A 14,005-nucleotide genomic window follows, 5' to 3' on the forward strand; every position below is an offset into this window, starting at 1 on the left:
TCAAAGAATTCTAGTAGATTGGTGAGGCACGATTTCCTTTTACAAAAACATGTTGACTCTTCCCCAACAAATCATGTTCATCTATGTGTCTGACAGTTCTGTTCTTTACCATCGTTTTAACCAGTTTGCCTGGTACTGAAGTTAAGCTTACCGGCCTGTAATTGCTGGGATCACCTCTGGAGCCTTTTAAAAATATTGACATCACATTAACTATCTACCAGTCATCTGGTACAGAAGCTGATTTAAGTGATAGGTTACATACCACAGTTAGTAGTTCTGCAATTTCACACTTGGGTTCCTTCAGAATTCTTGGATGAATACCATCTGGTCCTGGTGACTTACTGATGTTAAATTGATCAATTTGCTATAAAACTTCCTCTAATAATACCTCAATCTGGGATAGTTCCTCAGATTTGTCACCTTAAAAAAATGGCTCAAGTGTGGGAATCTCCCTCACATGCTCATCCATGAAGACTGATGCAAATAATACATTTAGTTTCTCCGCAATAGCCTCATCTTCCTTATGTGCTCCTTTAGCATCTTGATCGTCCCCACTGGTTGTCTAGCAGGCTATTTCTGATGTACTTAAAAAAATTTTTGCTGTTACTTTTTGAATCTTTGGCTAGCCATTCTTCAAATTCTTTTTTGGCCTTCCTAATTATATTTTTACAGTTCACTTGCCAGAGTTTATGCTCCTTTCTATTTTCCTCAATAGGATTTAACTTCCTTTTTTTTTTTTTTTTTTTTTTTTAAAAGGATCCCTTTTTGCCTCTGCTTCTTTTCCTTTGTTGTTTGGACAAAATCTTAACTTGTATTAATTACACTGTTAATTGTATTACTAATTTAAACTCTTATTAAAAAGATGGCTCTGTAGGGATATATTCAAATGAAATTAATTATCTTGACCAATGTGGCCTAGCAGACAGAGCACTGGACTGACTCAGCACATCTGGCCCTACTTCCAGCTCTGCCAGTAGCATACTGGGTAAGCTTGGGCAAGCCACTTCCTCTGTGTGCACCTCAGCAAACTGGGGATGAGACGGATACTGACCTCTGACCTACTGAGGAAAAGTACTAGGTATTGTTTTTACGTGGGCTATGAAAAATCCAAACAAAATGAAGTTATGTATCTTTGAAATCACCACCCACAGAAACAGATCATTCACATATGTGGAATGCTTAAATGAAAAGCTATTTCAGACTCTATCAAGTCTGCACAAAACTTTAAGAACATACAGTTTATCTCCAGAAAGAACTTCATGCCATACTTACCCTCGGACAATACCATTCTCCAAATAGTTGACTTGAATGAATTTTCCAAAACGACTGGAGTTGTTGTTATGTGCTGTTTTTGCATTTCCGAAAGCCTGTAACAAAGAACAGGGTGAGTCTATATTTTCATCAGTGAAACAGAGTAAGCTGGTACATAGCTTCCACTGTTCATTGTTTATCCAACTACTGGTTGGCACTAAACACCCAAAATCCTAATGAAAGAGTAAGATGCATGTGCTATAAGAATGAACAGTTGCTAAGACTCCTTTCTTATTTGTTATATATCAGTACATTTTGCTCAGATGATATTTCAGGATTTGAGGAAGGGGACACTTAAATTTATTAGAAATTACTTTAATATAGAACACGAACAGCCAAGATTAAAAAAAGCTTAACAAAGGAAACCACAGTTAAAACAGCCTGAATTCATTAGAAAGCAAGTATGACCTTAGAGAAGGATCTTGTATAGGGGAAGAAAGCTGCAACTACCAAGGAAGTACCTCTCCGTAGTCAAAACCACAAAGTGAGCAAGCTTCCTGTTTCCAAAAATGAATCCCACCCTCTATGTTACAAAGTAATATAAAAGTAATTTCATATTTTCTCTTTAAAGACAAAGCAAAAGTCTGTTTTGCAAAGTTAGCCTATTTGAATTCTGAGGGTTAATCAAACTAATCTTGTATGAAAAAACAGAAGTTCACAGATATGGCTTTTGTTAGCAGAAATTCATCTTGGAATTTCTCTCAGAGTGAACTGGTCCTTTCAACATTTTTTCAACTAATGAGTGAATTTTAGGTTCATTAGTATTTGTCATGAAGAGACTTGCATTAGCAGCTTTCAGGAGTAGATTTCAGTCTGACAGTCTAAAATCTCTCTCCAGAGAAACAATAATTAGCTGCTAGAATTTGTTTCCTCTTTTCTCACTTTAATGAATAACTTTCCCCAGAGTCAGAGAGAAGGATGGAAGAGGAACAACAAATACTGTAGCCATGACACTAAAGACAGCAGATCTCTACCTCCAATGCCTCTAACACAGGAGTTCTCAAACTTCACTGCACCACAACCCCCTTCTGAGACCCAAAATTATTACATGACCCCACATAGAATCATAGAATCTCATGGTTGGAAGGGACCTCAGGAGGTCATCTAGTCCAACCCCCTGCTCAAAGCAGGATCAATCCCCAATTTTTGCACCAGATCCCTAAATGGCCCTCTCAAGGATTGAACTCACAACCCTGGGTTTAGCAGGCCAATGCTCAAACCACTGAGCTATCCCTCCCCCCTGGGGGGAAACCTGCTCAAGCCCCACGGCCCTGGGCGGGGGAAGATGAAGCCCAAGGGCTTCAGCCCCAGACAAGAGGCCTGTAACCTGAGCTCTGCCACCCAGGGCTGAAGCTCTTGGGCTTCGGCCCTGGAGCTCAGGCTTCAGCCATGGGACCGAGCAAGTCTAAGCCAGCCCTGGTGACCCCATTAAAACAGGGTCACAACCCACTCTGGGGTCCTGACCCACAGTTTGACACAATGACATGTCTGTTCAGCTTGGCATGCCCCATCCGCAGGGTTCTAATTTAAATGTCATTAACCCACCTACTCAAGCTCTGCCTGTATTGCGGTTACAGATTATAGATCAATTTTGGCCTAAAACTATTTGAACAACCTTCCCTCTGTGGGCCAGTTTATGGACCAGACAGCAGCACATTTACTTGACCTTGATAGCCAGACTTTCAGTTTGAAATATTTCAGCAGCAATTTTATTGCCTTTAGCCTCAGGGGAGTTAAGATATAAAATGTGAGAATACCAGCCTGCCTTCAATTAATTTTCTGCCATACACTTCACGGGGTTTCACCCCTCTCACTGGACTCTACGGAAAACTCCTGACTGGCAGCCCTCCTACAGTAGCCTGGTGGAAGAGCCAAAGGGTTAATTTAGGAGTAGCTGAGAGCAAGAAGCTAGGGATGGTCATTTGGAGATGAGCTTTCTGGAGTGGGGGTTCCTGGGATGAGCAATGTGTATATGGAATGAGCAGGTGGAAAGGATGTGTATGAAAGGTGTGTGGAATAGATATGGTGCACATGGAATGGGTGAATCAGAGCTGAATGAGTGGCTATATCTATGAAAAGTAGTGGATGAGTGGGTGCAGAATTAGAGGCTGCACAACTGAAAGGAAGTAGATGCAGAAAGAATTTTGTCTGTGTAATGAGTTGGTATAAAGTGAAAGAGGGTGTGTCATATGTGTGGAGTGGGTAATTAGGATAAATAGGCAATATGTATTTACAGATATATGTACTTTATGCAAATTAATGTAAATGACCACACATTTATTTAAAAAGGAATCTGCTAGGTTTTGTCTCCAAGAGTTGGAAGGTATTGACTCCCTTTTGTTGTAACTGCCACACAATGTTAAGACTTTAAGATGCATTCCATGCCAGGCAGTCTCTCTGTGGAATCTATACCCTAGAAGTGCCCATGGATTTCATGATTATTCAGGTTATGATGGCTCTGGGATGCATAGTCTGCCAAAAAAATAGGAGGTTACATACTGTAACTGGAGGTTCTTCAAGATGTGTGATCCCTATCCGTATTCCACACAAGTGGAATAAACTAGGGACCATCACTTGAAGAAGAAGGATGTGTTTCTGTGTTTTAATGGAGTGCACCAAATCTGAAGATACCAACAGCCCCAGCACAGGAAGAAATCATTACTGAAACCTCTGTTATCCTATACTTAAAGTTGTAAGTTGGGAATTCTTAACAGGAACACTTGCTGCAACTTAATAGACAGCACTGAAAACTGTTTAATATTGCCATATCTCTAACATTTAATTGTGACTTTTTAAAATGTTTATCATTTTGTATTAAATCTTAATAAAGATCCTTTATACATTTCTTAAAAATAGCCAGAAGTCAAGACAAAAATCAAACCAAAGGTATTATAGCGGAGGTATATTTAAGGGGATCTTGTCACTTGATTAAAATGCACACAGAAATGACCTCATGCAGTCAGTGTGGAAAGGCAGCAGTTTAGAAAATATTACACCTCCAAGTGTGAACTTTATCTGCAGAAAGTTCTGCCACAAGCATTTCTCATGCAAACTTCAAGCAGCATCAGTTATGAATTCCCAGATGAAATTTGTTTCCTAATACAACAAATCCATGGAATGATTTCACCGAAAGGCCATGTATGACAGCACCCTGAAAATGACAGCCATAAACAAACCATTGGGACAGTTATGGCGTAAGCATCAATAGTGGCACATTGCATCAACGCTAATCACGCTGTTTCGTTTGCAGTTCTCATTGGAATCCATACTTGTACTAGAGTACACTATACTGTTGCAGTTGCACTGTCCCACACTTCAGCACAGATCCCTGAAACAGTCTCTTCTGAGAAGATTTCTATGGTTTTCTGCTAGCTTTCTGAGAACACACTGTAAGGCATTTGAACACACATGTTCAAGGACACATTTTCAGGATTGCAGTCAATGAATGTTTACATCCTTGTACATTTCATATTACACACCAGTGACTAGGATACTGCGCATTAGCTATGGATTTGATTACTGCTTTGCTTTTGTTATATCACCAGCATTCCTTAATGTATTCTTGTAACTACCACCTAACAAGTAATTCTCAATGTTATCTCTTTGATTTTACTCCACTCACAGGCATGGATCTCTGAGGGAACACACAGATAACTCATTTTGGATATGTCTGGTATATTCAGAAAACCCTGGTTGATTAATCAATTTTATAGTTAATGGAACTGATGCTGTGACGAAGTGGGACTGTTCTTAATGTTTCCTCTGGATAGTGTGGGGGTGCCTCAGTTTCCCCTAGGCAGTTCTTAAGTATCTAGGGGGTGGGGTAAGGGTGTATGATCATTGCAGAGCCCTAGAGGGCAGGTGTGTGCAGGAGTCTGGACACAGAGAATGGCCAACACCCTGTTTCCTGGCAACTGATGGCCTGGGCCCTGTCCCCCCTGCAAGGTGAGAGCTAAAGGGTTGGAGAACAAAGGAATCAGGTGACCACCTGGCCCGGGAAAGAAACAAAGCCCAGAGGAGGAGGGCTGGAGGGGGTTTTCAGTTTGGGGCTGGCTGGGACATGGAGTGAAGGGCAGATGTGGTTGTCTGGCTCACTCCCCCCCAGAATGGACCCAGCTGAGGGGTCCCGTTCTCTGCACCTGCAAGCTCTGTTTTAGACCATGTTCCTGTCGTCTAATAAACCTTCTGTTTTACTGGCTGGCTGGCTGAGAGTCACGTCTGACTGCGAAATTGGGGTGCAGGACCCTCTGGCTTCCCCAGGAGCCCCGCCTGAGCGGACTCGCTGGGGGGAAGCGCACGGAGGGGCAGAGGATGCTGAATGCTCCGAGGTCAGACCCAGGAAGGTGGAAGCTGTGTGAGCTGTGTGTCCTGAAGACAGGCTGCTCACAGAAAGGTGACTACCCCAGAGTCCTGACTGGCTTCATGGGGAGCAGTTCCAGAGCATCGCCCAGGGACTCCGTGACAGATGCCAATCCATAAATAGGAATTCCTGTGACATCAGAACAATGAACAATCCATGACACAAGAAGTTAAATCTGCCCCTCTCCACCAGGTATTGGCTTAGCTATGGCTTTCAAGAGAATGTCACCAATTACCTCTCATTTAGAGTAAAAAAAAAAAAAAAAAAAAAATCAGCAGTATTAAACCTCACCAAACTGCAAACGAGGGAAGACCCCCTGTAAAGGATTCGTAGACCTTCTCTGCAAAGAATCAACTATATGCAAAAAATTGGTCTTAAGGCTGTCAGTTTGCCACCTACTAAAAAATCCACAGTGTACTAGGTTTGCCCAAGTATAATCTATTTACAAGCAAGCAGACATCCTGGAGTTAATTAATAAGAAATCCCATAAGCCTTGTTTGCTAAAAGACTTTTTACTTATTACTCATGCAAGCAATGCATATGATTTAAAAAACTATCCAATGGCTCAGATGACCTCACCTCTGGTATTTAGTCTAAGTACATAGCAAATTCTCAAAAGATGATGTAAAATATATCTGTTTTATATACTCTTTGAAATGTGTTTACTGGTTTTGTCTCATTGTCAATTACACCCATTACTCCCTTTTACATATTCCAAATAGCTAAAAATTTCAAAATACTGAGTAATGTTTGACCTTGCACTCAAATCAGAAGCAAATACCACTTCAGCATGTTTTTTACCCCTTACGTCATAGTGCTCTATATCATAGAGAACAGGACTGAGCATTATTTACTGTAGAATTTGGTGAGGTTACTAAAAACAAAAAGTTACATTTTCCTCTTAAAACCAGCTAGGCTGAACAATGTTTTAACAGGATTTACAGGTGCAAGCTACACCAAATTAAGCCAGGTCTAAATTAATTTAAGAGGGTCCACACACAAAGTTTCATCAATTTATCAAAGTCTATTTTTTTAAAAATCACACCTTTAGTTAAAATAGTGCAATTTTGTGTGTGGACAAGGCCTAAATAAGTTTTAATTCACAGGTTTAGTTATTTCTGTGCAAGTCTGTGTGTGGACACACTTCTTTCGGAATAAAAGTATCCATACAGACTCGCACTGAAATAAGGTGTGTGAATTAATGCCAATTTAATTATTTCAGTGCAAGTTTGTGTGCAGACCCCAGGTAACTGAAAATAAGGGTCTATAAAGGAAAACAATCCCTGCTCACAAAACCCTCCTGAAGTGAAAGTAACAAGAAAGGAAACCTAGATAGTCATAAAGTAGACACTGTGGCTGGCTATTAAAGCACATTTAATGAGGACTTGTAGAACCACAAAGGAACACACCGAGTCCCCAGATTGCCTTATAAATAAGATATCATTGGCCACAACTACAAAAGTGAGAAATATTATGACACAACTGAAGACTGCATTGGGAGAGGATTGTGTATAGGCATAAAGCACTGGTTCGTGAACCCAACATTTACAATATGGTAACTCCTAGAGGCCTTAACCTGGTCAGGGTCCCATTGTGTGAGGCACTGCACATACAGATAAAACAAAGACAGTGCAAGCCTAGAGCTCAAAATGTAGAATTATGAGAAGACAACTAGAGGATAAACAGAGATTTTGGGGTGGGGTGAGGAACATGCAGAAACACCTCCACAGTCAGAGAATCACAACAGTTCTACAATTCCATTCGGAGCCCCTGCGTATGTAAGGACCAAAGCCAGAATTAGGTCCACGGTGTCCATTTCTAATTATAGAACTGTCCAGTTTTATGGGATTATGCATATTTATTAATTACTATCAAGAGTGAACTAGTTTCTTTTCTCTGGGAGATAAAGCAACCCAGTGAATCAAGCTAACCATAGTTGGATTCAGTGCTTGACAGACATCCACACCCAACTAGCAAACAGGAGTGGCAAACAGGAGTTTTGCGAGGAAGTTCTCCAGGTGAAGGAGAAGTGACTAGGTGACCTTTAGGGTGAGTTTGCTGTCCGCTGTGTGCCTGCTTGAAAGAAATGTATAATGTGGTCTGTTGGGAAGTGGTGGGGGCCTGTATGCTGAGCCTAGCATAGTTTCCTAAGAAGCTCTATCCTTTTATCCTAATCCCTTTAGAATCCCTTAACAAGAGAGTGGGTCTAACTCAGGGAGAACGAGCATTTAAAATGCCAGCTAGTAAGCAACTAGAAAAGCGAGTGAACTGGAGAAGCAAGTGGGGGACTTAAGAGAGGGAGAAAGAGAGCTAGATATACCTAAAAATATTCTCTAAACTTAGGCTAATAACTCCCTCACACACAGGGCAAAAACACACACACAAAGACCAAACACACACAAAAGACCCTGCAGGAGTAAAAACAGTGCAGGCAGAAGTCCAGCAGCAGGGTGGGAGGTAGAATGCGTATCATTTTATTGCACTGAATGCAGCATGTCTGATTACCTACCTTGTGGGCTGAAGGCATGTGTGTGCATTTGGTGCAAGCAGCTTATGGCCCTCAGAGACCAAGTATGGGCTCTTGAGACCAGGGTGGGTGAACTGCAGGAGCTAAGGGATGCAGAGAGGTACATACATGAGACTTTCCGAGACAACAGACCAGCCCCACCCCCAATCTGACAGCCACCACTCTGGTGAGGAGGATGAAAGTCTCAGGGCAGGATAACATTAAGATGGAACCATCCTGTAGTTGGGGCCCTCCTTCCACATGATGTCATGGTATCATCTTACACTGAGTATACCTCTCCAGGGAAGGGGACTCCAGTTATTAGGAAGAGACAGGTAAAAGTACTGTGAAATTTGATTATTAGAAATATCTATATTTGGTTTTGTAATGACCAGGAGAACTGCATGGAGAATGGCCTGCTGGGTGCAAAGGTTGTGGACCTCTTGAGATATCTAGACAGATGTATGTACAGTGCTAGGGAGGAGCTGGTGGTCGTGGTACTTGTAGGTACCAATGGCATAGGTAAAGAAGGAGATAGCTCCTGGAGGCCAAATTTACGCTGCCAAGGAACAGATTAAAGTCCGGGACCTCGATGGTAGCGTTCTCTGAAATGCTGCCAGTTCCACACACGAGGCCAGTTAGAAAGGCAGAACTGCAGGGTCTCACCGAGTACATGAGACAACGACATTTGGAGGAGGGATTTAGGTTTATTAGGAACTGAAGAATGTTTTAGGACAGGAGGAGCCTATACAGGAAGGATGAGCTCCACCTACACCAAAATGGAACAAGATCGCTGGCATGTAAAATTAAAAACAGTGTAGAAGAGTTTTTAAGCTAAGGGCTGAGGGAAAGCTGGCAGGAGCATAGGAGCACACGGTTTGGACAGAGACATCCCTCAGGGGAGGATTTATTAATGGGGATACTCTATATCCTAGTAAAGAGGAGGGGACAGAAGTTGACAAAGCATAGTTAGAAACTGAAGAGAAAGAGTCAAATAAAATAAAGAGTCCTATCCAATTGCATCACACAGACAACTAAATATTGACAAATTTTATAAGTGCTTGTATACAAAAGCAAGAAGTCTAAATATTAAGGTGGGTGAACTGCAGTGCCTGGCGTTAAATGAAGATATTGATCTAACAAACATCACAGAAACCGTGTGTAACAATGAGAATCACTGGGACACAGTAATACCAGGGGGAAAAATAGATGGGAACGACAGAGCAGATTGCACTAGTAGTGTAGTGGCACTATATGTAAAAAAAAAAAAAGCATAGAGTCAAATATATTAAAATGTCTTAAATGAATAAAACTGTATCATAAACCCTTTACAGATACACTATTCAAGCATGGAATTTCTGAGTATAGCAATAATAATACACTACTGACAACCTGACCAGGATGGTCATGACCTTCTCTTAAACTAGGGAAACACAACCTAGGTGGAGCTACTACAAGGTGGGTTCAGTGGTTGTAAAACCCTTTCCAGAGAGTAGTTAACAGTGGTTCGCTGTCAAGCTGGAAGCGCATATTGAGTGGGGTACTGCAGGTCTTGGTCCTGGGTCCAGTCCTGTCTAATATTTTCATCACTGATTTAGATAATGGCATAGAGAGTATACTTACAGAGTTTGCGAATGATAAAAAGCTGGGAGGGGTTGCAAATGCTTTGGAGGATAGGATTAAAATTCAAAATGATCTGGACAAACTGAAGAAATCATCTGAAGTAAACAGGATGAAATTCAATAGGGACAAATGCAAAGTACTCCACTGAGGAAGAAACAATCGGTTGCACACATGCAAAATGGGAAATGACTGCCAAGGAAAGAATACTGGGGTAGAGCAAACTAGGGATCATAGTGGATGACAAGCTAAATATGAGTCAACAGTGTAACACTGTTGCAAAAAAAAAACCAAAAAAACAAAAAACAAAAAACCAAACCAAAAAAACAAAAACAAGCAAACATCATTCTGGGATGTATTATCAAGAATGTTGTAAGCAAGACATAAGAAGTAATTCTTCCGCTCTACTCTGCGCTGATAAGGGCTCAACTGGAGTATTGTGTCCAGTTCTGGATGCCACATTTCAGGAAAGATGAGGACAAACTGGAGAAAGTCCAGAAGAGAGCAACAAAAAATGATTAAAGGTCTAGAAAACATGACCCATGAGAAAAGATTGAAAAAACTGGGTTTGCTTAGTCTGGAATAGAGAAGATGGGAGAGGGGAAGGAGGAAACATGATTATAGTCTTCAAGTACATAAAAGGTTGTTACAAGGAGAAGGGAGAAAAATTGTTCTAGTTAACCTCTGAGGACAGTACAAGAAGCAGTGGGCTTAAATTGCAGCAAGGGAGGTTTAGGTTGGACATTAGGAAAAACTGCCTGTCAGGGTAGTTAAGCACCGGAATAAATTGCCTAGGGAGGTTGTGGAATCTCCGTCACTGGAGGTTTTTAAGAGGTTAGACAAACATTTATCAGGAATGGTCTAGTTATTACTTAGTCCTGGCTTGAGTGCAGGGGATTAGCGTAGATGACCTCTCAAGGTCTCTTCCAGTCCTACACTTCTATGACGACAGTAATTCTGAAATCCTCAGGGAGATTAGAGAGGCTACAGAAAACATAAAACCAAATCATAATGGGGGATTTCCATTAGCCTCATACTGATTGGGAACATGTCACCTCAGGGAGGATGCAGAGATATAATTTCTAGATATCATTAATGACCACTTCTTGGAGCAGCTAGTCCAGGAATCCTCAAGGGGAGAGGCAATTCCTGATTTAGTACAAAGTACACAGCATGTGGTCCAAGAGGTGAGTATAACTGAACCGCTCAGTAATAGTGACTTAAATGTAATTAAATTTAACATCCTTGTGTGGGAGTGAGGAGAATTCCAAAGAAACCCACTATGGCACCATTTAACTCAAAAAGGGGAACCAAAAAAAAAAAAACCCCACTCAGTAGATTAGTTAAGTGAAATTCTGTAGAAGGAACATTCACAGGAGTGAAATGCCTACAAGTTGCATGGAAACTAAAAAAACCCACCATAATTAGAGGCTTAACCCATTTTATACCCCCCCCCATTGAAGAAAAAAAAAGTAAGATGACCAAAAATATGCCACCATGGCTAAATAGCAGCGTAAAAGAGGCAGTTAGAGAGAAAAAGACATCATTTAAAAATTGGAAGTTGAATCCTACTGAGGAAAATAGAAAGGAACAAACTCAGGCAAGTTGAGTATAAAAGGATAATTAGGCAGCCCAAAAAAGAATATGAAGAGCAACTAGCAAAAGACACAAACTAACACCAGGGTTTTGGTTTTTTTTAAGTACATCAGAAGGAGGATGCCTGCCAAACAATCAGTGGGGCCAATGGACAATCAAGGTATTAAACATAAAGAAGTACTACTTCACACAATGTACAGTCAACCTGTGGGACTTGTTGCAACGGGATGTTGAAGGCCAAAACTATAACTGGGTTCAAATTAGAAATCAGATGAGTTCATGGAGGATAGGTCCACCACTGGCTATTAGCCAAAATGGTCAGGGATGCAACCCCGTGCTCTGGGTATCCCTAAGCCTCTGACTGCCAGAATCTGGGTCTGAACAACAAGGGATGGATCTCTTGATAAGTTGCCCTGTTCTGTTCATTCCCTCTGAAGCAGCTGACACTAGCCACTGTCAGTCGGACCCAGCACAGCCATTCTTATGTTCTTAACTAGAGAGAATAGTGCAGTCTTGGTCTGTAAAGGCTAATGACACAACCAGTGCATGGTGTCTGAATGTCTGGGGAACTCTGGACAAGCCATGTGGTGAGTACACTTAAGAGCAAAGAAGTATTTTATCAGTAGGCTAAAAACCCCAATATGTCAGGCCACATTTGACATCATGTAACTAGAAGATACTAAGGTTTAAGTGAATAAAAAAAGGGAACTGCCATGTCTTTTGTGACTATGATCATTTTATAAAGCGTATGTCCTCAGAACAGCATTTACTTTAAATAGAACATAGTCTACACCCACTAAATATATTATGCAGGCTTTTGTGGCAAATGTGAATGAAAACCAGAGCTGAAGTACCACTTAGACTTGGCCCACCTCATACCAACATCACAGGCTCAGCAGATCTGTAATACAGGAAACTGAGGGCTGGCAGCAAGCTCAAACTGTTTTACTCCGTTTTCCATTTCTAGCGGGTTAGCAAATTGAGAACTTTACTTTCCATAACTAAGTTTAGCAGCTTCTCCCTAGCATGAATTGGCTGGGCTCTGGGAAAGCCTCACTTTTTCTACCTTTGGGGTTCTGCTGTCATATTAATTCATTTTTAGCAATTTCTTATTTATTAAGGAATGCGGCTTACAAGAGAAACACTAACAGGCAGTATTAATAGCTTGGGCCACTCTTATTTGGAACCATCCTTTGAAGAGAATTAAGTTTCATGAAGACGCCTCCAGGAATACATTATCCAAATGGCAGAAGAGTACTTAGTGCTGTTTTTATTTCACCTATCATCTCTATAATATCCTTGAGTAACCTGGAATCCTCCTGTCAAATCAAACTGAGACAAGAATCAAAATTGTTCCACAACTGAAGAGGTACCCCAATCTATTCCACAGTCTGTGCTACCATCTTCCACTTCAGAGGCACCATGCTTTATTATTTCAGTGGATTAGGAAGGCCATTGCTGTATTGAATCCAAGATATTCACATGTACCAATATTTGGTTTCAGAAGCTGGCTGGATTTTTAGCTGAGTCTTTCAAAAGTAGACATTTACAATGAATTTCTACCACTCCCAAATTATGCAAGTGGCTTTGCCAAGAATGGCTCTTATTTGGAAACTACTGCCAGTGAAGTTTATCAGCACTTTAGAAGGCCAGTATTTATCTTTTTACCAATCTTACAAAATCTCTAACACATATTCTGTGTGTCTTTTAAATAGATTCAATACTTCGCATTTTTCCTTGACAAAGTGACCATACAGAATTCTTGGAGCGTTCCAAAACTATGTAGTGAAGTAAAGCCTTCCCAATCATGTGGAATAAGCCTGGAACATAAGTTTCTACAGGACTAGTGCAAAAGTTTAACCAACCCAAACTTTGTCCTTCTAAAAAGCTCCCAGGAGATGCTAATTCCTTCAGAGGGAGATAGGGATAGATCACTCCATAATAGCCCTCTTCTGTACACTCTCTCTGAAACTCTGGTATGGGCCACAGTCAGAGACAGGATACTCTGATGGACCATGATGGACCATGGTCTGACCTAGTATGGCAGCTCTTATGTTCTTATAACTTAGTCCATATAAAAATTTCTAAACCCTATGCCCAGCCATAGTTTAGTTTTCCTAAGCACTGCCCATACCAGAAGGCAATCCTCCACTTCAGTAAGAGATTACACTTTAAAGATTAAATTGTTTAAATTGTGCAGAGGAAAACAGAGCCAGCCTAACTTTACGCTCCTATCCATCCTCTGGCACCCACCCAAAACATGTCCCTGCCATTTGTTGCAGATTCCCTATACTGTTCTAGTGTATCAATAAGGACACCTGTAACAACCACTCTATAGTTAAAACAGCAACAGTTTCATTTCTTAACTCTCTTTTCGCATTTACATAACTTGAAAAAGAAATTTTTTTTAAGATGAACCATGATTGCTGTACCATCTTTTACCTCTTTTTCATTCCCTCCTTTGTTAGAAAGAAAGAAAGAAAAAGAAAGAAAAAGTGACTCCCAAAGGTATCAACTACCGCTGCTGGGTGGATCCCCGTAACACGTCAGACACTGGTGATTCATCAGACAGACAGTGGGTCATATCCAGTCTAAAGGTTGGGAATTCTTAA

At 41.0% G+C, this 14,005-nt stretch overlaps 1 protein-coding gene across 6 annotated transcripts in view; it reads right to left on the reverse strand.

The window, feature by feature from the left end:
- Nucleotides 1-14,005, reverse strand: part of MYO9B (myosin IXB) — a 78,198-nt gene that overhangs the window by 43,482 nt on the left and 20,711 nt on the right. For all 6 annotated transcript variants that reach the window (XM_084614474.1, XM_084614475.1, XM_084614473.1 and 3 more), the window contains exon 3: nt 1,273-1,367. In XM_084614474.1, coding sequence (XP_084470600.1) covers nt 1,273-1,367 — 95 coding nt within the window. The remainder of the gene's footprint in view (nt 1-1,272; nt 1,368-14,005) is intronic.

Source organism: Lepidochelys olivacea (genome assembly GCF_965140295.1).
Source record: "Lepidochelys olivacea isolate rLepOli2 genome assembly, chromosome: 25".
NCBI classification, from domain to species: Eukaryota; Metazoa; Chordata; order Testudines; family Cheloniidae; genus Lepidochelys; species Lepidochelys olivacea.